The 24,071-nt window shown below is 44.7% G+C and overlaps 1 protein-coding gene and 1 long non-coding RNA gene across 4 annotated transcripts in view; one reads left to right on the top strand and one right to left on the bottom strand.

Annotated features, from left to right (window-relative positions):
* Positions 1 to 5,296: 5,296 nt before the first annotated feature.
* LOC117356023 overlaps positions 5,297 to 24,071 on the bottom strand; it is a 19,760-nt gene continuing 985 nt past the window's right edge. The window contains exons 2-3 of the long non-coding RNA XR_004538515.1: positions 18,439 to 18,511; positions 5,297 to 6,012 (exon numbers count right to left, since the gene is read on the bottom strand). This is a non-coding gene — a long non-coding RNA (uncharacterized LOC117356023). The remainder of the gene's footprint in view (positions 6,013 to 18,438; positions 18,512 to 24,071) is intronic.
* FAM83A (family with sequence similarity 83 member A) overlaps positions 16,693 to 24,071 on the top strand; it is a 26,495-nt gene continuing 19,116 nt past the window's right edge. The window contains exon 1 of one of the 3 annotated variants that reach the window (XM_033935266.1): positions 16,693 to 17,375. In XM_033935266.1, coding sequence (XP_033791157.1) covers positions 16,869 to 17,375 — 507 coding nt within the window. In that variant the 5' untranslated portion in view covers positions 16,693 to 16,868. The remainder of the gene's footprint in view (positions 17,376 to 24,071) is intronic. The other 2 variants (XM_033935265.1, XM_033935264.1) reach the window with 2 other exon arrangements.

Below are 24,071 nucleotides of genomic sequence, written 5' to 3'. Positions count from 1 at the left end.
GTCTATTTCTATGTTTCTATGACTGGACACCCAAACATTGCACCAGAGTAGTGGGGTACCTTACAGGACACTGCTGTGAACTTCACAAAAAGGGTGCCACATACACAACTCACCACAACCTTATAGGTCATGGTGAGCTCCCCAAAACACCCCCCAGAACCTACTAGACCCACCTGTCTAATACCCCAATAGCCCTTATTGCTGCAGATGCCACTTATATGGCAGTACATAAGGGTTTTTGGGGGGGATGCACATGTTTCACCATGTTTGTGAACCTCTCCATGGTTCACTAGCCCATCCCCCAGACCACTTAAGCCACTTTTGTGCTGCTCTACTAGGCTTTCCTATACCAGGCTGCCAAGTGCTGATGTTCTGGAGGCAGCTATGTGACGTTTTTATTACAAATTATATGGGGGGGTCAGTGATCACTGGGGGAGTACTTTGTCCCTGCAGTGATTATCTGGTCACTTTGGATACCTTCTTGTGACTTAGACCTGATTTTTTGATGGCCTAAGTCACAACGTCCAAGTTCCGTCTAGGCAGTGTTGTTAAACTTTCGGTTATACATGCAGTACGACTAAGTCTAGGATGGCCCATGTCCCGCACAAATTCCGCCCTCACCATTCCTCCTAAAACGCCCCTTTTAGGTCTGGGCATACTGCAGCACTGTGAAGGGCTAAGTCATTTTTTAGATCCGTCTAAAACCCAGTTTGATTATCGGCACTTGGACGACTTGTGTCACTGATCATCTAAATGCCAATTTAGGCCAGTTTTTAGATGTATTTCGATTATGAGCCCCTTTGTGTTTAACCCATGCCTTTTTGTATTCTGTGAGTTTGTCAGTTTTTTGTCCTCACACCCACTTCCATTGGGAAGGCCTTCCAGGCATCCATCACCCTTTCTGTGAAAAAAGTATTTGCTGATTTTGCTTTTAAGCATCACAAAGTACCCAAAAGGTGTTATTCAACAGCTGTCACCTATTGGCAATAGCTACAAAACATTAAAGAAGCAGTCATTAAGCTTGCTGTAGCCAGGGTTTAAAAAAAAACACAAAAACAACTTAAATAAAAGATTGCTCAACTGGGTTGGCAGTCTGATGTTTTAGGGAAGCTGAGAAGGCTGGTAATGTCAGTGATTAAGAAGTGTATTTTATTAACTTAAGTTCTGAGAAAAGAATATTTTTGAGAGAGAATTAATATTTTGATATGCAAAAAGCGGTGTGCCTGGTTCTGCAGCTTTTGGAATTCGGTTTTGTGCTTGTCATTTTCAGAATCTTGAGGTAATCAGAAAATATTGTTTAAAAAGTTCATGTTCCTTAAACGCATCCGATGTTATCAATCTGTCTCCATGAAACAATCACTGTTTTTTGTAATCAAACGTGTAATATGGACTCCTGTTGGATTAAACAAAATTAACTCAGAATATTTGCCTCTATGTTGGTCTTGTAGACAAGAAAAAGGAACGCTAGGTCATATGTTATTTTTTTTTAATGTTTTTATTAAAGGATCAATGCACAAGAGAAAATACAAAAAGTAACCAAGAAAGAAAAGAAGCAAAATACAATGGCTCATGCAAGAGACAGCAATAAAACAGTCAAAAACAATCATCAAAGCTGCTCCAATGCAAAATCCAATTTTGAATAGAAAAATCAAATCGGTCCCCCTCCCACCCCCCACCCCGTGCACCCAGGACTCCGACCAGCACAAAAATGAACTCCAGCAATCCAGATAAGCTACAGACTTCCAACTGGATGCCCCTCTTCTATGCTGTCTCTTCCAACTTGCCATCTGAGACATATTAGCTCGCCACTGAGTGAGGGGCCGGCACTTAGGGGAAGGAGAGCAGGCCCGGGATTCGGCCGGCCCCAGCCAGGCAAGACCCCCCTTCCTCGCCGCACCCAGGCCCCAGCGGTCCCCGCTGGCAGAGAAGGAAAGACAGCTCGGCGGCAGGTTGGCATGACAGCGCTAAGGCGGCTTGAGGCGCCACCGCGGCTGTCGGCGCATGCAGGCCATGGCGGCTTGAGGCACCTGAAGGACGCGGCAGCTTGAGGCGGCTGCAGGATGCGGCGACTGTCGGCTGAGGGCAGACGCTAAAGGAGGTAAGGTTGCTGGGCCGGAGCGACATCGGCTAGGTCACTGCTGCCGGGCGGTTCCGGGGGCCGCTTGGAGGTCCAGACGCTCATCCTCAGCTCCCTGCTGGCTGGTGATAGGTATATGTGAGGGAAGATCCTGGATGTCGGCTGCAGGTAGCTCTCGGCTGCTTCCTCCGCCGGTTCCCCGGGACCGGTTATTCTCTCCAGAACAGTTGACCCACCAGCAGTGGTGTACCAAAGGGGGGGCGGGGGGGAGGTCCGCCTCGGGTGCACAGCTTGGGGTGGTGCACAGCCGGCCAGGTCCTCCAGCCCTTCCTTTCCCCCGGCCGCGCCGCTACAATCCTACCTTACCCGCCGACAAGAAGTCTTTCCGATGTCAATTCAGACGTCGGAGAGGACATTCCGGGCCAGCCAGGCAGTGATTGGCAGGCCCGGAACATCCTCTCTGATGTCAGAATTGACATCGGAAAGAATTCTTGTCGGCGGGTGGATGTAAGATTGCAGGCGCGGACCGGGAGAAAGTAAGGGGAGAGGCGCTTTTTTTTTCTTTCTGCAGTAGGTAGTGCAGGATGTAGGCAGGCAAGCTGGCTGGCTTTAGCGCATCAGAAAGGGAGGGAGATAGGTAGGCAGACAGGCAGGCTGGCTTTGGGGGTGGAGAAAATCTGGAAGGCAGTGTGGCACTAAGGACACAGGAAGGAGGCACTGGGGGCACCATGGACATAGGAAGGAGGCACTGGGGGCACTATGGATATGGAAAGGAGGCACAGGGGGCACTAAGGACACAAGACGGGGCACTGGGGGCACTATGGACACAGGATGTTGATGTTGTACTGTTCACTGCAGTATGTAAGATGCTGCCTTTTCCTAGGTACTCATGTGTGACATGTGGCTTATTACTAAAAATCATGTTTTTCGTACAGATGGGGGGGGGGTCAAAAAATGATGGGCCCCAGGTGTCACATATGTTAGGTACGCCACTGCCCACCAGTTGTGTTTCGCTGGGATGGTAGTGAAAGGCGATTTAGAACTGGGCCCTCGCAGTATCAACACTAATTGGATAATACCGACCCCTCAACAACCGGTCTCCAGCCCCATCCAGCTACCACTACTGGGAAGCAAGTTAACCTGCCAACCAACACACACAAACACACACAGAAAAAACAACAACACACATACAGCAGGCAAAGAGACAAACACCAAAACAAACACAGACAGAGAGACCACAGGGAAGTGGGGGGGGGGAGGAAAATGCTGCACAGGGAAGTGGGGTGGGAGGGAAATGCTGCAGCACAGGGAAATGGAGGGGGAGGGAATGCTGATGTAGCTACTGCACAGAGAAGTGGAGCGGGGAGAGAAATGCTGCTGCATAGGGGGCAGGGAGAGAGACAGATAGAAAGAAAGACAGATAGTGGGTGGGAGGGAGGGAGGAAGAAAAGAAGAAAGAGACAAGGGCATGGAGAGAGACAGAAAGAAAAAAAGACAGCGGCAGAGAGAGACAGAAATAAAGAAAGACAGACAAACATATATTCCAGCACCCATTAATGTAACGGGCTTAAAGACTAGACAGACAGGGGGAAGGGAGAGCGACAGAAAGAAAAACTAGACAGACAGGGGGAAGGGAGAGCGACAGAAAGGACATGGAAAGAGACAGAAAGAAAGACAGACAGAAAGAAAGAAAGGGGGCAGGGAGAGAGACAGAAAGAAAGAAAGAAAGAAATGCCTAAGTCTACACATCTATTCTAGCACCTGTTAATGTAACGGGCTAAAAAACTAGTCCAGAAATAATATATAGGATAGTTGAGCTGGTTCTGCTGGGTTTCCTTGTTCTGCAGTATGAGACTGAGAAGCTGAATTTACCCTCCCCCCTCCCCCTATTACAAAACCGCAAAAGAGGCTATATCCCGCTAACAGAAAATTGCATACAGGACACGGCAGAGGGAAGACCCAGGGCTGACCAAAGGCAGCCTGCTGTGTATGCTGTTGCTACCGGTAAGCAAGGTGATGTTTAGAGGGCCGTAAGGGAAGAAGGAGGGAGGGAGAGAAGAGAGGGAGCAATGCTGGACTAGGAGATGGAGAGAGAAGGGGAGAAAGCTCTGCACCAAATAAAGCAGTGGTGGTGAGTTCAGGGGCCAGGGATTTCAGAATCCTGTATCTTCGGTGCCCTGGGCTAGAGCCTCACTTGGTCCAGTGGTGGAGCTGGCCATGTGAGCAAGAAAATACATCGACTGAAGTACAGTAAATCATCCAGATGTCTTAAAGGTGAAGTTCCTTTAAATGGACCTCCACCTGTGTTTCACAGCGACATTGCATCACAATTGTATAACTTTCTTTAAAGTTTAAATCCTTTTAAATGCATCAGGCTGCGAAAGAGTTGGGGAAAAGATATTGCTCAGTCTTTCATCAATACTGTTTGGGAGCTGTCCTGGAAAATAGAGATAATGGTTACTGTGGATGGGCAGACTGGATGGGTCATTTGGCCTTTATCTGCCATCATGTTTCTATGTTTCTGTAGGGGAAGATTCTCAAAACGTAAGCATGCCTTTAACGTGCTCACTAAAACAGTTCCAGACGGATTAGAGTGCATGTATTATTGCGGCAGATTATCAAAACGGCTTACCGCGGTCTTTTCTGAGTTTCCTAACAGTCTCTGATTCTGCCATGCAAATGTAGTACAACGAGGACATTAATATTAAAATGAGTGCTCTGAGAGATTCTCTATCATCGCTGAGTGACTTCCCTACCATCGTTGTGTCACATTTGCGGCCAAAATTTGCTGTTGTAGCCTTACTTTCGGATCAGTGCCTGAGCGCTGATTGGCTCAGGCACTAACAGGAAAGTAAGATTTGACAGCTCAGAACCCAACGCACAAATAAAAAACCCCAACCCCAAACCGAAGATCGGCAGGAGAGATGACACCTCTCTCCCACCGCATCACACAATCTCCCAACCCCACTAATCCCCTCCCTCCCAACAGCAGGAAGGATGCCCACTCCCTCTCACCGTTTCCCAACCCCCCCACCCCAACTCCCCCTGCCCCTCCCTACCTTATTGACGAAGTCTGGCTAAGAAAGGGGTCAATATAATAAAACAAATTATCCTCCTCCCTTTTACAAAAGAGCGGAAGAGGTTTTTAGTGCCGGCCAGTGCATTGAATGCTCTCATAGGAACTCTAGGACTGTCAGAGCAGCGCAGAGAATTCAGTGCGTCGGCCGGCACGAAAAACTTCTGTGCTTTCGTAAAAGTTTTACAATTGTTGTTTTCTGCTTTATTCATTTGCAGACATTATTCATATAGAAGGATGGCTTATGGGTAAATTGTATCAATGGAGAAAAGGGTGGTGCCTGGACAGGAAAAGGTTAGGATTTTAGCATTTCCATATTCAATTTCTTACTTGTTATAGAATATTTTTGCAGAATGAAGATTTTATTTGTCCCCAAAGAGCTCAGAACGAGTTACAGGTTAAACATACATAGTACACAGTATAGTTAACAGGTTACAATTTAAATTAACTATTTATCCACTTTCCGTAACCACTAGCCCACACATACTTACCAGACATTCAGGATCTGTGCCCGAAGGGCATCAGCTCAAAACGAGCCCCTCCTTTTCTCATCTGCTGTATAGTATAGTTCATGAAATATGCCTGCACAGTAAAGAATAAATCTCACACCTTAAATTGCCATAATTACTGTGATGTCATAGGCTGTGGTAATTGCTTCCGCTGGCAAGAAACAGATGAGTTTGCTCCGATTCCAGGTTTCATTCCGCAATCTTGCACAGTCATCGCCTGGTCATGGCATGTCTGTGAACTCCGTCTTCCTGTGATCCCTGTTTCACTGTTAGTCAACTGGACAGTTGATGTAGTCAACAGGACCGGGACGTCTGGCTCCTTTGTGTCTTCTGTCTGACTCTGACCCCTACTATATATAAACTTAGGACAATAGGACTTTAGTCTATGACCCAGAAATATCAAAGAAGAGACAAGTTAATTTAATCATGTATTTTTAATGAGGATAACTAATGGGCAGACTGGATGGACCACTTACGTCTTTATCTGCTGTCATTTGCCATGTTTACTACCTTCAGTATATAAAATTAGATGTATATGTTCCAGCATAACTCTGAAACGCATGGAGAGATTTCAACCAAACTTGGTATACATATGACTTACTATCTGGGAAAAAATACTGTGGGGGTGGGAAGGGGGGGTGACATGTAAAAATTATCATACACAACAGATGATTGGGATAAATAAATATCTGGGCAACGCCGGGTAATCAGCTAATGTATAGTAAATCTAAGTGTATAGTAAATCTCTCCCACCGTGTTACACAATCCCCCCCACACACACACACAGCAGGAGGGATGCCCACTCCCTTCCATCGTTGCCCAACCCCACCCCCCACCCCTGACAACTCCCCCTGCCCCTCCCTACCTTATTGATGAAGGAATTCTATAAGCATTGGAGCTTTTACCGCCATGGCCTGCGATAAAAACCCTAATGTGGCTTCATAAAAGGGGGGGTTAATTTTTTATTGATGAGTAATTCAAGATAATAAGCAAAAATGAACAATTTACACAGAAAAGCTAGTATTCAAGAAAAAAAAATAATCTAACATTATCATTTATAAGTTACAAAGGAGCCTGTATCTTCATGATAACTATCAAAACTTTTACATTATTGTAATACTCATATATTCAGCTCAAGTCTTTAAAGTGGGGCATTCAATAACACACTGGAGAATTTTTTTAAAATAAATCTTAGAAACTTAATTGCATCAGTCAAATCCTCCTTCATGGATGTCCTCAAATCTGATCTAATTATTCTTGGAAGAGAACAACCTCTCAACACTAACCCCCTCTTCTTTGAAACTCCGCTACCAGTTTTTAGCGCAGAGAGCCGCACTGAATGGCCCGCGCTGCTCCTGAACTCTATGAGCATTGGGAGCAGCAAGGGCTATTCAGCACGGCTCCCCATGCTAGAAACTGCTAGCGTAGTTTGGTAGAAGAGAGGGTAACTTGGGTCAGTGGTAAAACAGTAAGCACTAGAGCAGTGTCTCTCAAACTGTGTGCCCGGCACCGTTGCATGCCCTGAAGAGATTCTGGGTATGCCATGAGAGATTCCAGAATTTTTATTTTTAAAAATTCCCTTCATAAATATACATTCAACAGATGACATGTACGTCGTACGCAAGAGTCTGTCAATGTTATGAGCGTCTGTGTGCATAAGGATAAAACAGCCCAGACAAACATCATTCTTTGATGTGACTGGTCCTTGAAAACTAACGACAGTCATTTTATTTTTATTTTTTTATGCAGTAGTTATCTTAATTTGAGAAACAAAGCAATCAAGGCTATGTTACTGTTTGCTTCTTCTTATCTTTGCGAACTTAGATTTTCAGCTCTGACAGAAATTAAATTTAAAAAAAAGAGAATGACTGCAGAAGGAGAAGGATGAAATGTGTGTTTGCTTGTCGACTATCAAGACACGTTTTGAGTTCATTTGCACTCAAAAGCAAGCACATCCATCGTACTGATTAGCAATTAATTCTATTCTATGTGTAAATGTTTTTATTAACTTTTCAAACAATAAAAAAGATACCATACAGTCAGTTCTATATAACTCAACACCAATAACTGAGCCCCCCCCAACCCTCCATCCCTCCAAATTACAAATACCAATCACGCAAAAGAGAACATAATATTGACGAGAGTTATGTTAAACATTCAATATTCGACTGCGGGCATGAGGTGTGAGATCAATCCAAAAAGGCTCCCAAATAGAACAAAAAGTGCCACCCGGACGAGTGTCAATGTCCACAAAACATCAACACTCCAGGGAAGCAATTCTATTCTATATACTTTAGTTTCACCGTTGTTACAATTACCCATACATAGCTTAAATAGCTTTAAATAAATAAGTCTCAAATTTTAATTTTTTGTTAGTTTTGCAATTTTATAATTTCAGTTATAATGTGCCAAGAAAAACATTTGCTCTGTTTAGTGTGCCAGAACTAAAAATGTTTGAGACATTGCACTAGAGCAACTTCTCCAAACAGTTTCATAAGAACATAAGAATTGCCACTGCTGGGTCAGACCAATGGTCCATCTTGGCCAGGAGTCCGCTCATGGAGCGGCCCTTAGGTCAAAGACCAGTGCTCTAAATGAGTCCAGCCTCACCTGCGTACGTTCCAGTTTAGCAGGAACTTGTCTAACTTTGTCTTGAATCTCTGGAGGGTGTTTTCCCCTATAACAGACTCTGGAAGAGCGTTCCAGTTGTCTACTACTCTCTGGGTGAAGAAGAACTTCCTTACGTTTGTATGGAATCTATCCCCTTTTAACTTTAGAGAGTGCCCTCTCGTTCTCTCTACCTTGGAGAGGGTGAACAACCTGTCTTTATCTACTAAGTCTATTCCCTTCAGTATCTTGAATGTTTCGATCATGTCCTCTCTCAGTCTCCTCTTTTCAAGGGAGAAGAGGCCCAGTTTCTTTAATCTCTCACTGTATGGCAACTCCTCCAGCCCTTTAACCATTTTAGTCACTCTTCTCTGGACCCTTTTGAGTGGTACCGTGTCCTTCTTCATGTACGGCAACCAGTGCTGGATATAATGGAATGGCTTTTTATACTCTTAGGCCCTCTTTTACTAAGGTGCGCTAACCGATTAGTGCACACTAATTGATTTAGCGCGCGCTAAACGCTAACGCGTGCATGTTAGTCTATGGACGCGTTAGCGTTTAGCACGCACTAATCGGTTCGTGCACCTTAGTAAAAGAGGGGGTTAGTGTTAATGAATGATAACATTTTTCATGATCTTGTAATGCAAGTAAGAAATCAAGTTGAAATTTACTCAATTTGTTATGTGTGGGTTTGGAGGAATCCTTTTCTATGTTCAGATGCTTTGCAAGCTTCTTCTGATCTAGATTTTTATCAAAATCACATTCATCCTTTTGATTACTTATATTTTTGTTGATTAGGATTCCGGTTAGGGATCTAGGCAGTGTACAATATCAAAAACAAAAAATGAAAAAGAAAGGAACTCCGTTTATGATAGGAGAGAGTGAACACACACACCAAGTTAAAATCAGGAATTCAACATGCTCCAGAAGCAGAATTGGTTCTAGAAAAACCTGAAAAAGTTAAGTTGTTTTTGATATGTTTTGTATTATGCTTGAGTGAAGTTTTAACAACTTTGAACAGTTTAGAGTCATTTGCAAATTTAATGACCTCACTCATCGTTCCAATTTCCAGATCATTTATAAATAAGTTAAATAGCACCGGCCCCAGTACAGACCACTGTGTCACTCCACTGTTTACTCTCCTCCATTGAGATAAATGATCATTTAACCCTACCCTCTGTTTTCTATCCAATAACCAATTCCTAATCCACAACTGAACTTTGCCACCTATCCCATGACTCTTTAATTTTCTCAGGAGCCTCTCGTGAGGAATTTTATCAAAAGCTTTCTGAAAATCTAGATACCGGCTCACCTTTTAGGCTTTGTTCTTGTAGACCTGGTTGTTCTTTGGCAGAATTTCTGCTTTTTTTTTCCTGTAATGCTCTGTAATGCAGTGAGAACTGAATATGACAACACTGATTAGTTTCCAATAAAACATGGTGTCAACCATCTTCAGAAAAGCAGATTTGGAAGAAGAGAGCATCAATTTCAAAGTTGGTGGTCGAAATATAAACAACCTGTGCTATCTACTGAGAAGTCAAAGCCGAAAGCCATAACAGGGGATTAGAACTGAACATAAACAAGAAAAAGATCATGAACATGGAAAATGATGAAGATTTTGAGCTTGAAGGTGATAGAATAGAAGTTGTAAAGGATTTCAATCCCCTGGGCTCTTTTGTAAACAAAGAAGTAACTAACAGGGAAGAAATACTCCACAGAATAGCACTTGATCATTCTTCAATGAAGACTCTCAACAAAGTATTCAAAGGCAAGGAAATAGCACTCCAAACAAAGATCAGACTTGTCCACGCACTCATTTTCTCAGTGGTCAATTTTGGATGTGAAAGCTGGGCACTACGGAAACAAGGCAGAAAGAAGACTGACTCATTTGAGCTTTGGTCCTGTAGAAGGATTTTATGCATAGCATTCACCGCCAGAACAACTAACAAATCGATTCTGGAAAAGATCATAGTAACATAGTAGATGACGGCAGATAAAGACCCGAATGGTCCATCCAGTCTGCCCAACCTGATTCAATTTAAATTTTAAATCTTTTCTTCTTAGCTATTTCTGGGCAAGAATCCAAAGCTTTACCCGGTACTGTGCTTGGGTTCCAGCTATGTCTCTCGAAGCCCAAATGATGGCGTTATGACTGTCTTATTTTGGTCACACCATCAGAAGAGAGAGATCTCTGAAAAAGAACATCATGTTTGGGAAGATCGAAGGAACCAGGCGAAGAGGGTGACCTGCAACCAGATGGCTGGACACTTTGAAAACAACCATAGGGATGGCCCTAGAGGACCTTACCAGACTAACGCAAAACCGATTTATTTTAAGATCTGTAATTCATCAAGTTGCCAGGACTTAAAACACAACTTGATGGCACCTAACCTGCTTTTTTTCAATAAAAGACCTTGTTGAATAAAAAAAAAAGAGAGATCAAATTCATCCTCAGTTGATATTAGTGTTGCCATGTCTTCAGCCTCCTCCAGCTATTTTGTCTGACATTTCTGCAAAACATTTGTCCTAACTGCTACCTCACATAGAGCACCTTTCTCTTTAGTCATCTATTAATCATCCAGAAGAATCTGGTGCAATCTTCTAATTGTGCCTCTCTATGTTTAATTGAAGCAGAAATGTCACCTGCAATTAATCCTCCTTTTTGGGAAAGGTGAAACATCAGGTTCTTCCACTCCTTCAAGAATATGCCTGGTATTAAGTCCTCAGCTGTTAATGTTTTTGTCACAGTAAATAGGTGGCAAAGGAATTCTTTCAACCTGTGTCCACTGACTTTCTCTTAGTATCACTTGAGGGCTGTCCATGTCCTGAAGAAAGCAATCCAGGTCAAGCAAGTGCTGAGTCATTAAGTCGGTGCTGCCCCAGTGTGTGGCTTGATCATCTCTTCAAAATGGAACCGACTTTAAGTGTTCTGCCAGCAATAACTACTTTCCTCAGCTTACCAGTCAGAGGAGCAGCAGCAGGTCCTTCTTGCAGACTGACTCATCGCCAGTTGCAGTATGTGCACAACACAATGCATATGGTGAATTTGGGAGAATTGTGAGGCAGCTGCAAAATCATCTCAAAGATCATTAGATTGTTGTTGTGAGAAGCTTCAGCATGTTCCTCAGTTGTAGGCAAGGCCGATGTTAGATAGGCTGGGGCCCAGGGAAGAAATTAAGGAAGAGGCCCTCTCAATTCCTCTTTTCCCTGCCCCCTCCCCTGATTTCCTCTTCCACAATCTCTTTCTTCTTCCTCCTTTCCTCCCCCCTCCCTACCACCCCAGGGTCTACCAAATGTCCTCCCATCCAGCATCCTTCCCTTCATTTAAAAAATTTAGCTGCTCCAGAGGGCCTCCGTGGCCGGGATGCCCTTCCCTTCTGGTTCCGAAGCCCCCCTCTCACCTGTAAAAATACAAGGAGGTCACTGGTGCAGCAATGATTTTCTAATGTTGCCTGTGGCCTCCTCAGTGCTGTTCTTTTGCTGCAGTCCACCCCCTCTGATGCAACTTCCTGTTTCCACTTGGAAAGACCATGGCAGAGGAACAGTGCCAAGGAGGCCGTGAGCAACTTTAGAGAATCACTGCCGCGCTGGTAACTTCCTTGCATTTTTACAGTTGAGGGGAGCTTCAGAACTGGGTGGGAAGAAGGGAAGGGCATCCCGGCCCATGAGGACCCCCTGGAACTGTGAGGCTTCCCTGTTTACCCCTCCCTCCCTCAATGAAGGAAAGAGGTCATCCATTCAGGAAGGGCACAGAAAGACTAGATAGGGGGAGGGAAACCTGGAATCTAACCTGCACGAGACAGTTTCAACTATGAGGAACCATAGAGATGATTTGGAGTATAAAATCAGGGGAAAGTGAATTCCACAATGAAGTTGCTAAGAAGAAAAATCTGAGTGATGTGTGGACTCCAAGTAATATTGGGAGAAAGAAGGACTCCAAGGAATGTAATGATCATTTTTTAATTTTTCTCTTGGGACCCAAAAAGGGTTTATGCACTTCTAAAGTGACCATAGCTTATTGATTAAAGGACACTAGCCCTTCGGCCTATTTGTTAACAAGAAAAAGAACTTTCTTGAATCTTAAAGCTCATTCTGCAAGGGTGCGGAAGCCCATTCTGTTAATGTAAATAAAATGTGTAGGGCCGCCATATGGTCCATATTTCATACATTTTCTAAGCATTATTATCTGGATGTGGCAGCTAGGATGGAAGAAGATTCCTTTGGCGCTTCTTTTATACATCCCACAAGTATGGACTAATCCTATGGAGATGCTAAGGAAAGAAAAATTAGTTCTTACTTGATAATTTTCTTTCCTGTAGTCCCAAAGGCTTAGTCCAGATCCCATCCTTCTCTTCTTCTGTTTTGTTGGGTTATTTGTCGATTTTCATGTTGGTGTTGTTTATTCTTCAAAGTTTATAAAAATTTATTAAAGTGGGTGGGCGGGAGAGACAGAGAGATGGATAGGTGAAAAGAAGGTGACAAAAGTAATACAATTTCATGGTTTCATGTGCTATCGAAAACCAAGGCTTTTGTTGAGTCCTGTCTGGTGAAATGTCAAAATATTTTATCATTTTTTATTCCTGGATTGTCTTAAAATTTACTTTTGTTATTCTTACCATAAAATCATTGATTGCAGGGTTCTGGTTTTTTATGAAGTGTTGTCCCAAATTTCAGGTTATTTGGGAGCCATTAACAAGATATTGTAAAGATTGAAATTACTGCATGGAATAAATATTAATTTTTTCCCTTTTCTTCATACACGTCCAGGGAGGGGTGGGGGGGATGGTAATATTTTATGATTTCTTTTGCTTATGAATAACTATTGGGTATAAGGGAAGGGGGATATTTAATGTGAGTTAGAATTTGGTGATATATTAAGTGATGTTAAAGTATAAATGATTGTATTATATGTTACACTTATTGTGAGCTTTAAAAATGAATAAAGATTAATTAAAAAAAAAAAAGAAGAAGTGTTGTTCCACAGCTACCACACCATTTCACTTTTGTTTTCAAGAAATGCAGTGTGTGAAATTCAACTTAAAACCAGAACCCCCCTGCTTGGTTGTTTTAAAACTCAAACACAACCACCACAGTAAACCCCTCACAGATAGCAGACAAGGACCAAAATGGCCTGAGGGCTGTAACAACTGCTCCACTGCAAACACTATATAACTGCTGCAGTGGTGTACCAAGAAGGGAGCAGGGGGGGTCCGCCCCGAATGCATTCCTTAGGGGGGGTGCACAGCCAGCCAGGTCCGGGTCATCCGGTGCTGGTCCGCGCAAGGCCGGCAAGATTGCATTGTGGCCATCGGCAGCGTCTGGGCTGCAACGGCGATGAGCAGCATCGGCAGCCCCCCCGCGACGCAATTCATGATCGGCAACCCCCCCCCCCACGATGACATTTAAGATCGGCAACGGGCCTCCTTCCACCTCCGGCATCAACAGAACTTCAGCTCGGCAACACGGTGCTCAGTCAAAAGCTTCCCTCTGACAGAACTGCCTGGGTGGAAACAGGAAGCTGATCTAAAGTGTCATCGCGGAGATGGGGGGGGTGTTGACGATCTTGTTGCCAAAATCGGAAAGGTGAGAGGAAGGGAGAGAGATGGGCCTGTGGTGGATGGAGAGGTTGAGAGAAGGGGGCAGATGATGGAAGTAGGGAGAAGAGGGCAGATGATGGAAGTGGAGAGAAAGGGGAGAGAGAAAAGGGCAGATGATGGAAGTGGAGAGAAGGGGGAGAGAGAAAAGAGCAGATGATGGAAGTGGGGAAAAGGAGGAGAGAAAAGAGGGCAGATGATGGAAGTTGGAAGAAGGGGGAGAGAGAACAGGGCAGATGATGGAAGTGGAGAGAAGGGAGAGAGAGAAGAGGGCAGATGATAGAAGTGGGGAGAAGAGGGCAGATGATGGAAGTGGAGAGAAAGGGGAGAGAGAAGAGGGCAGATGATGGAAGTGGGGAGAAGGGAGAGCAAATGCTGAATGGAAGCAGAGAAAGAGAACACATACTGGATGGATAAAGAAAAAGGACATATGCTGGATGGGGGAAGAAGATAGAGTTAGTGAGATAGTGGAGGTGTGAAGGAAAGGGGTGGAATGCAGTGGGAAGACACAGTGAAAAGAGGGAAACTGAGAACTGCATAGTAAGAAAGAATTTAATTTAAACAAAGGCATAAAATAAAGAAGGAAGACCAGAGAAGGAAAGGGAATAGAGAAAGGAGAGAGAGATGCCAGAGAACGGGGAAGGAGACAGAGATATCAGATCTGAGCGGAGGAAATGAGAAGAGAGAGATGCTAAAACCACAGGGAGAGGGAAAGAGAGATGAAAGGAGAAAGATGCCAGACCATGAGGGAACAGAGGGAAGATGATGGATGCCATACCAAAGGGGGGGGGGGATCTAGAGGAGAGATGGCAGGGTGAGACAGACAGTTTCTGGAAGGGGCAGAAAGTGGATGGAACGGGCAGATGCTGGATTGAAGAGACAGGGCAGATGCTGGAAGGAAAAGAGTGAAAAGAAGATAAAAGCAGAAACCAGAGACAACAAAAGGTAGAAAAAAATCATTTTATTGTCATTAGAATATATCAGATTTGAAATATATATCCTGCTAGAGACACACAGCTGTCCGCCTAATTTTCGGCCTGAACAAATGGGAACACATCACCCCCTTCTACCACCAACTGCACTGGCTACCCTTCGAATCCCGAGTCCTCTTCAAGTTCGCCTGCATCTGTTACAAGACAGTATTTGGTCTCTCACCAAAATACCTCTCCCCACATTTCAACATGTATTGCACCAACAAGAAATCCCGCAGAATCCAGTTGTTTACCTTCCCCTCCATAAAATCATGCCAGCTCAAAAGATTCATCGACAAAACCTTCGCCTTCCAGGCGGCCAAGCTGAACCCTTGGCTAGCCCAAATGATGCTAGAGGCCCCGACCTACCTAGACTTCAGAAAACTTCTCAAAACACACCTCTTCCGCGAACAAGACCCTTAATCCTCACTCCCCGCATACACTCCAACCCCCCCACCCCCACCTCCCTCTCCCCCCCCCTCCTCTGGTTTCCCACACCCTCCATTTTATCTTCTAACCCAACTATGATAAACCTGTGCTAAAACTACTTTGCTTCCTTCCACGCTACCTGCAATTCCGACAAAAAATTTTTGTAAATCCGGGTTCAGACCGGATCCTAATGTAATGGATGTAAACCGCCTAGAACTCTTTGGGTATGGCGGGATATAAGAACATAATAATAATAATAATAATAACTGGGGACTGCAAAGCCCAGGCAGTGTTTCTTTAGCTAGATGGAAGGGGTAGAGAAAGAGGGCACATGATGGAAGGAGGGAATAAATAAAAGGAGGGAACATGATGGCAGGGGGGGGAAGGATTAAGTTAGGGAAATACTGGAGGGGGTGAGGGAAAGAGGTGGTGAGCTGTAGGTAGACAGTAAAAAAGGAAATTGATGAGAGGGTAGTAAGAAGTAATCTAGATGGATGCAGAAAATAAATTGAAAAGGAAAATGAGGGAAGAAAGGGATTGCAGAAGACAGGTGTGGGAGAGGGAAGGAGAGGAGAGAGATGCCAGGCCAATGGGGGTGAAAGGAGAGATGGAAGGGGGAGGCATACAGTTTCTGGAAGGGGCATAGTAGGAGAGAAGATGCCATATAGAGGAAGAAAGACGGCAGACAGTGGATGGAAGGAAGAGAGTAACAAGAAGATGAGGAAAGCAGAAACCAGAGAAGACAAAGGTAGAACAAAAATTTTCTATTTATTTGTTGCTTTAGGAGACATGTGTCACTGTTTCTGTGGTGTTGCATTGTATGCAGAGTCCAGCTTCTTGCTGGTTCAGTTTAACCTTTGTCTATGTATTTCTATTTTATCCCCCCTTTAACAAAACTGTGGAGCGTTTTTTAGCGCCAGCCGTGGTGGTGGCAGCTCTGATGCTCAGAATTCTATGAGCTGTTACCACCCTGGCTAAAATCCACACTAGAGTTTTGTAAAAGGGGGAGGGGTTAGTTTGTGATGACATATTCCATACTAGGCAAAGGTGTTTTCTGTGCTCTGTGTGTTCGAAAGACATGGTTTTTTGTTAGGATTGATGGTGTAGGATTGATCTGTACTAGTCTGGCTTGTTTAGTTTTACACAATGCGTGTATTGATGTTGTACTGCTCACTGCAGTATGTAAGATGCTGCCTTTTCCTAGGTACTCATGTGTGAGGTGTGGCTTGTTACTAAAAATCATGTTTTTTGTACAGATGGGGGGGGGGTGTCAAAAAAATGACAGGCCTCGGGTGTCACCTATGCTAGGTACGCCACTGCTTGGCTGAACCATCCTGCTGGTTCCCCAGTGGTGTCTTCAGATAGATCACACCGATCTGGAATATTCGCCCCTGCATCTGATCAGCCCAATCCAACAGGAGCACTTGGCCCTCGGTGCTTAGAAAGTGAAAGGCGAGTAAGTCCGCCAGCTGATGAGTAAGAAAGAAACCCTCCTGCGGGCAAGGCGTGATCCTCTCCCGTACGGCGGCCACAACAAAAAAAAGGCCCTGAACTTCCTGTTCATTTGTAACCCGATCGCAGGAAGCTGTGCCACTCTGAGCAAAGATGCAGCCAGGTGAGGACGTGCCCCAGAGCTTCGGACCAGAGAAGGGAGCCATGAAGCGATCCGAGCACCTAGGCAAGATCAAGAAACGCCTGCAGGACGCCAAGGCCCAGGGGGCCCAGCCGACCAAGCTCGACCTCAGCTCCAACGAGAGCGGCCGGCTGGCCATCGACGCCCTCCTGGACGGCGGGGAGGAGGCGTACCGGCGAGTGCTGCGGGAGGAGGGCGAGGTGGACTTCCTGTCGGCCGCCGAGTCGCGCTACGTCCTGGAGAGCTGCCACGCGCCCCCCTGCTCGGCCGACGCTGCGGCCGAGGACGATGAGAATGGCTCGCTGTGCAGCTGGAACCCGCCGAGGTCGGAGAGCGTCGAGCCGCTGCTGCTGCCCGGCTGCAACGCCACCGACAAGCACTACCTGAAGGACAAGACCAGCACCACCTTCCACTTCCAGGACGAGAAGAGCAACAGCATCAGGGAGTCCATCCGCCGCTGCATCCACAGGACCAGCCAGGTAGTGTACGTGGCGCTGTACCGGGCGGCGCTTTGGTTCCCGCGCTACACCTTTTGCTAGGCTGCCCCTCTTGACGTCCTCCATTAAATCATATGTCCTGAGCAGTTCGGACAAATCTTCCTTTGCTAAGATTTTTAATACCTTTTACAGCTGAGTTAAAAAATAATAATAATCTGCTATTGAAACACCCGGTTAAAATGTAAACCAAATGCCGAGAATTAAATGGAACTATTACAATAGTCCTCCTGCAAACTCCTAACCCCGGTCGAAGTGGCTAAAACAATTAGTTCACAGTCTTAGCATTTCTGATGTTTTCTTCTTTTTTCGCACTCAGCACTTTCAAGCACATTTTTTCACATTGTGATGTTTTGGGGAGTTTTTCTGTTTTCATTAGGTAATTATTTATTAAGATTCTTCCCCTGAACTTAAGTTTTTCTCCTATTTTAGCACTTTTTCACTTGAGCACTTCTGGTCACTTTAAAAGGACTTAATGATGTATGAGGCGATTCTCATTTGGACTGAGGTTCTGGTGCTAGTTACCTATGAGAAATAGCCTGAGCCTATATATCGTACGTTACCTATTTAAGGCTCATACTGATGTCCTTTAGTGACTTGTGTTATTACTTTTTACTTATTTATTTATTTTGACAATTTACTTAGGTGACCAGTTGTCGGTTTTTCATATACTCTCTTCAGGGGTAAAGGACCGCTTAGCTAATTTTTATTTATTATTAAAAAAATTAGTGCCACCTTGCGTAATAAGTCTCCCCCCTCCCTTAAATATCTATAAGATGATCATGCATGTTCCTTTTGTGATTTTCAGATAGTTTCTTTTTACAAATGAAAGTCCATTTCGTTACAAGTTAATCTTGAATTGATAGTTGAAACTTATAAATAAATAAAAAAAAGAAAGTCCTTTTCGTTAATTTTCCCGAAAGGACATAGGGGCTGTGAAGTCTATGGGTAGGGCTATTATTAAAGGTGACTAGTGCTCTTCAACTCCCAAGCAAGTAGCTGAGCTCATGCAAAAAAGCAAAGGGCAAGTTATGGTGATTGCACTTACTATACCAGGGGGTGTTGAAAAGGTCTCTGCCCAACCACGAAGAGAATGACTTGGATATGGTTCGATCAATGATCTGAAACAATGTCAAAAAACAGAGAAATTTGTTTCTGCAAATTGGCACTTAAAGGAATAAGATAACACTCTCTTCAGCTACAGTAGCTCAGAATTTAGGAAGTTGGTTGGCTGGGCTGAGAACTTTGCAGCACCCCTTTGTATGGAATAAAAGTGAGCCAAGTATAGGACAATCAAGCCATTGTGACATCACTGATGAGGTTGGCTCTTATTGGTGGAATGAGGCATTATGACATCACAATCTCAACTCTGGCTACCAGACTGAAAGTCTTCACATTTCAAAGGGTGCTGAAAAGTTCGCAGCTCAACCAAGAAGAGAATGAAGTGGATATAATTCAATCAATATTCTGAAACAATGTCAAAATAGAGAAATTTATTTCTGCAAATTGGCACTTAATGGAATAAGATAACACTCTTTTCAGCTTCAGTGGGGGACTGGGTAAAACATGGACCTCACAGACCCCCACGGACAGTGGGGTAGTAAGGGGGGGGCAGTCTGCCCCGGGCGGTACACCTCATTCCCTCTGCCCCCCCCCCTACCCCGCTCCTCTCCATGCCTGCAATCACCCCATGCCTTCCCCCATACCTTTTTTACTTCCCTGGCACAAAGTTGCTGCCTGCGTCAGCATCGGTACTTTCTCCAACATCACTTCCAGGACCCCTGCCCAGGAAGTGACATCAAAGGGTGAGCTGACATCGATGTGGGCACGCTGCTCACGCTGGAGAAGTTAAAAAGGTATGGGGAACGGGAAGGGGGGAGCACGCAGCAGGGGACGGGGAAAGTGGGGAGGGGCAACACCACCCCAGATGCCTCTCGCCCTTATTACGCCACTGCCCATGAACCTCGCAGATAGTAACCACATGCCCTTAAAAATCTGCTTAGCTCGGTTTTGACAGCTGCGGTTTATCTCTGACAGACCTGTAAAGGAGGATGCCATAGACCTCGCGGATGTCTACCACGCGACCTTAAAAAGAAAGCGGCTGTGGCATGGGGTCTGCAGGGATCCTTGTTTTAACTCCCGCAAAACTCACGGATCCCACTCACCCCATGTATTCTCATCTTACCCCCTCCGGCGGGATCCGTGAGGTCCACAGGAGTTAAAACGATCGTTAGAGTAAGTGAGATCCATGAGGTTTGGGGGAGTTAAAAAAAACAAAACCCCAATAATTCTCTGGGGGATCCTACACCAAGGTCGCGTTCTTTTTAAGGCCATGAGCTTTTAGTTCCGTGGGAGTCCGTGATTTAACTCCTACGCTTGCTGATGTCTTTTCTCTTTCTGGTTGGGATTGGGAGGGGGTTAAAATGCAGACCCCGCAGAGATCCTCATGTTAACTCCCACGGACCTCACGGATGCCGCTTACCCCCAGGTGAGCAGATTTTTAAGGGCGTGCAGTCATACGCAAGACCATAGGGTCCCCTACAGTAGCAAAATAACTCTCCGAATTTAGGAAGTTGCTTGGTTGGGCTGAGACCTTTTCAGCAGCCCCTCATAGACCCTCAGTGGGGTGCTTCTTGACTTGGGTGACAATCGCTCTGTCCCCTAGTACAGGGGTCCACAACTCCAGCCCTCGAGGGCCGAATCCAGTCGGGTTTTCAGGATTTCCCCAGTGAATTTGCATGAGATCCATTTGCCTGCACTGCTTCCATTGTATGCATATTGATCTCATGCATATTCATTTGGGAAATCCTGAAAACCTGGCCTAGCAAGGGCCGAAGTATTAGTCATATTGGGTTTTGTTTAGCTATTCACTAAGGGGGGTAAGACATGGGAAGGAGTAGAAACATAGAAGATGAGGGCAGAAAAGGGCTACAGTCCATCAAGTCAGCAGAGTGGGCAGACTTGATGGGCTGTAGCCCTTTTCTGCTGTCATCTTCTATGTTTCTACCCCTTCCCATGTCTTACCCCCCTTTTATAAAGCCACATTAGCAGCTGCTGTATAAAAAGCCCCAAAGTCCTTTATATCTCTATGGGCTTCAAGGAAGTTACAGCAACAGCAGGTACTGTAATAGGTCTCCTGCTTTGTTCGTTTCTTCCCTCATTGTATTTATTCTCCTTTGATTTGCAGTACACTTCTTCCTCCATATCTGTGGTTTCCATATCTGCAGATTCGATTATTCGCGATTTTTTGGCTGCTGACTCCGCCCCCCCCCCCCAATTACATCATCATTAAAGTTCCTTTTTCTTTTACTGTACCGATTTAAAAAAGTTTATCGCTTACCATTCACTCTAAAAATCACTGCTTACATGTGGTGGTGTTTGTTTTCTGACCTAGAACTCTGTTAATTCCCTGGCCAGGGAAGAGCCGTTGACTGTCTCGGCAATGGTGAGAGTGGGGAGCGGGTGGGAAAGGCTTGCCAAGCTAGGAAATACCATCAAGAGCTAGTTGGGGGCAGGGAGAGAGTGTAATTCTGTGGACTCTCGAGCACAAGTGTTTTGATTTGAGTATTAACTTAAGCTTTTCAGATGTGGAGAAACCTCTCAGCGTTTGTGATGACGGGTGACAGATAGGTGCTGCTGGCAAAGATATCCTCTACACACACACACACACAGTCTATGGCAGTTCTCTAAAAGATTTCGGGAACAGGTCCTGCAGCCTAACAGGATAGTTTCCGAACAACTCCACCACGGGGACTAAAGGTGCAGTGACCTGGGTTAATCACTGTTGGAAACAAGGTACAGGGCTCGATTGGCCCCTTCAGTCTCTCCCAGCATTGTAATTTTTATGTTCTCAGTCAAACCAGAAGAAGCAGACGCTCAATAATTCACACATGAACCCCTTTCCTCTTTCCTGGTTTGTATCTTTGCCTCACCTGTCTATCTCTCCCCGCTTCTTGTCCTCTAACTTTTGTTTTTGAAATAGTCTGTCCTGCTCCAAGCCCTAAAATCGCTGGGAATCACTGCTCCAAATCGCAAATAACAGTTAAAAAGTTATTCGCGGTTTCAATAGTAAAAACGATGGCATTTTCACAAAACCGCAAATAACATATAAGAAGTTATTCGCGGTTTTTCAGTATTCGTGTCTGTGGTCCACCAGCATCCCCCACGAATACGGAGGGAGAATTGTATATCATATAAATGTGTTTGTAGGGATGCCCTCTCAGATTTTTGTTTGTTTGTTTTATTTTTTTTTTTTATTTTAGGTTTTTGGGATGTTTTGTTTTTTGCTGTTTTCGGGTTTCATTTCCTTCATTTCATGTTCAGTTTTAGCCTGTTTCATTTTTGTTTCATTTTGAAACACAACAAACCGGTTGTACTTGCTGTTTTCTTTCCAAATGAGAGGGCCTAGGATGAAGTTAAGAGGCTCAGGAGTCATCTAAGGAAATCATGTTTTACAGAAAGGGTGGTAAATGCATGGAACAGTCTCCCAGAAGAGGTGGTGGAGACAGAGACTGTATCTGAATTCAAGAGGGCCTGGGATAGGCACGTGGGATCTCTTAGAGCAGGGGTGTCAAAATCCTTCCTTGAGGGCCGCAATCCAGTCGGGTTTTCAGGATTTCCCCAATGAATATGCATGAGATCTATTTGCATGCGCTGCTTTCATTGCATACTAATAGATCTCATGCATATTCATTGGGGAAATCCTGAAAACTTGACTGGATTGCGGCTCTCGAGGAGGGACTTTGACATCCCTGTCTTAGAGAGAGGAAGAGATTATGGATACTAAGGATAGGCAGACTGGATGGGCCATTTGGCCTTTATCGGCCATCATGTTTCTATGTTTATTTATTTTATTTATGTCTATGACGTTATTAATTTAATTGTAAAGCTTAGCAGCTGTAAGTTTGCTCAGATGTGAAAAGAAAACCTTAATGAAGTCTGAACACAGCTACAAGCACTCCTCCTAAGTGTTTTGTTCTGTTGCCCCTTACTTCCGTGTCTTTCGCTGGATTCACAGGGCTCCCACATTACTTGTATGAGTCATAAGTAAAGTGAGGGGGATGCATGAGAGAGATGTGCATGTAATGGAGGTGACAGGCATGTAAATCTGCACCATGCATATTCATTAGGGCTGTCCTGAAAACCGAACTGGCTGGTGGTCCTCCAGGACAGGGTTGGGAACCACTGCTCTAGGAGCTGCTGCCTCTAGGGTTACCAGATCTCCGGAAAAACCCAGACATGTGTACTCTTTTTAGAGGACTGTTCAGGCACCTGGATGGATTTCCAAAACCCAGCAGTTGTCCAGGTTTTGGAAAGCCCCAACCTCAGGGCTACGTCTGAAGGGATTACGACCATGCGCGGATGTGATGCAATGATGTCACACGCATGCATGCGTGTGATGTCATCGTGCTCCATCCATACCTGCTTGGAGGCCCTCCAGATGCAGCCCAGACTCAGGGGAGAAGAGACAAGGTTTGTTTGGGGGCTTGACTGGGGGCAAAATGGGGGGGGGGGCTGGGAGGGGCATAACAGGGCAGGGGCCATTTGTCCTTTTTTTTTTTTTTTTTTTTTAAATGAAGAAATCTGTTAACCCTAGCTGTCTGGCCTTGCCTATAGGCACCAAAATCTTAGGTCCAGTCCTGTTGATACTGCTGTAGCTAGGGGAGTGAAGGTAGGGTGAAGAAGTCATTGGAAATATTTAGATGGAGGAATGATTGATTTAAGATTTTATAAAGCACATTATCAAAAATTCTAGGCGGTTTGCAACCAAACATTCAAAAGAAATTTTGAACATAAAATATCACATTACACTTCTCCCTCCGTATTCGCTGTGATAGGGGATTAACAGAACCACAAATACAAAAAAGCCGCAAATAACTTTTTCATATGTTATTCGCTGTTTTCTATTAAAAACCATCGTGAATATGGTGAAAAACCGTGAATAACATGGTTGGAGACCTGGCCTGTTCCTGAAGGAGAGGCAAAACACGGTGAAGAAAGTGCTGGGAATCAGCGATTTTCTCTGTAAACGCTTGGAATCAGCGATTTCTCTATGCAAGCTGATGTAATTTGGGAGGGAGGAGCCAGCAAGCTAAAAACCGTGAATAATCGAAACCGCGAATGCTGAAACTGCGAATACGGAGGGAGAAGTGTATGGCTTTAAACAATAAAAATGCATTAAAAAAAATCCATATACTGTACCAAACAAACATAAGTGAGATGGGGAGAAGAAGGTGGGAAGCCATCTGAGGTCCACACAGGGGTTGGTGGCCCACCAGCAATGCCTAGGGATGTGTTCCGTCACTACTAGTCAAGTCTGAAGTTGGACCGACTGATCTTTTCTCTTTCACAACCAACAGACATAAGAGAAGCTCACACTTGAATTTTGTTTCCCCACCGGTTAGAGGATGTAAATTTAAAAGACATCATCAACATCTTTTCTCACATCAGGCAGCATTATGGGGTAAAGACCTGGAACAGCTGTTTATGCCTACTACATATGGGGAATTTAGGAAAAACCTAAAAACATATCTGTTCCTGAAGTATTTAGGTAACTGACCTGTACAATCTTGGTCCACAATATCTGATCTCTAGAGCTGTTAATCACTAGCTTTTAACTTTGTTAATCCTACTCAATTTGTAGCACCTTTTAATCATTGTAAACCGCATAGAACTTCATGG

This window comes from Geotrypetes seraphini, chromosome 2, assembly GCF_902459505.1.
Source record: "Geotrypetes seraphini chromosome 2, aGeoSer1.1, whole genome shotgun sequence".
In the NCBI taxonomy this organism is placed as follows: Eukaryota; Metazoa; Chordata; class Amphibia; order Gymnophiona; family Dermophiidae; genus Geotrypetes; species Geotrypetes seraphini.
The sequence above is the reverse complement of the archived record's forward strand: the minus strand, read 5'-3'. Positions and strand labels throughout refer to the sequence as shown.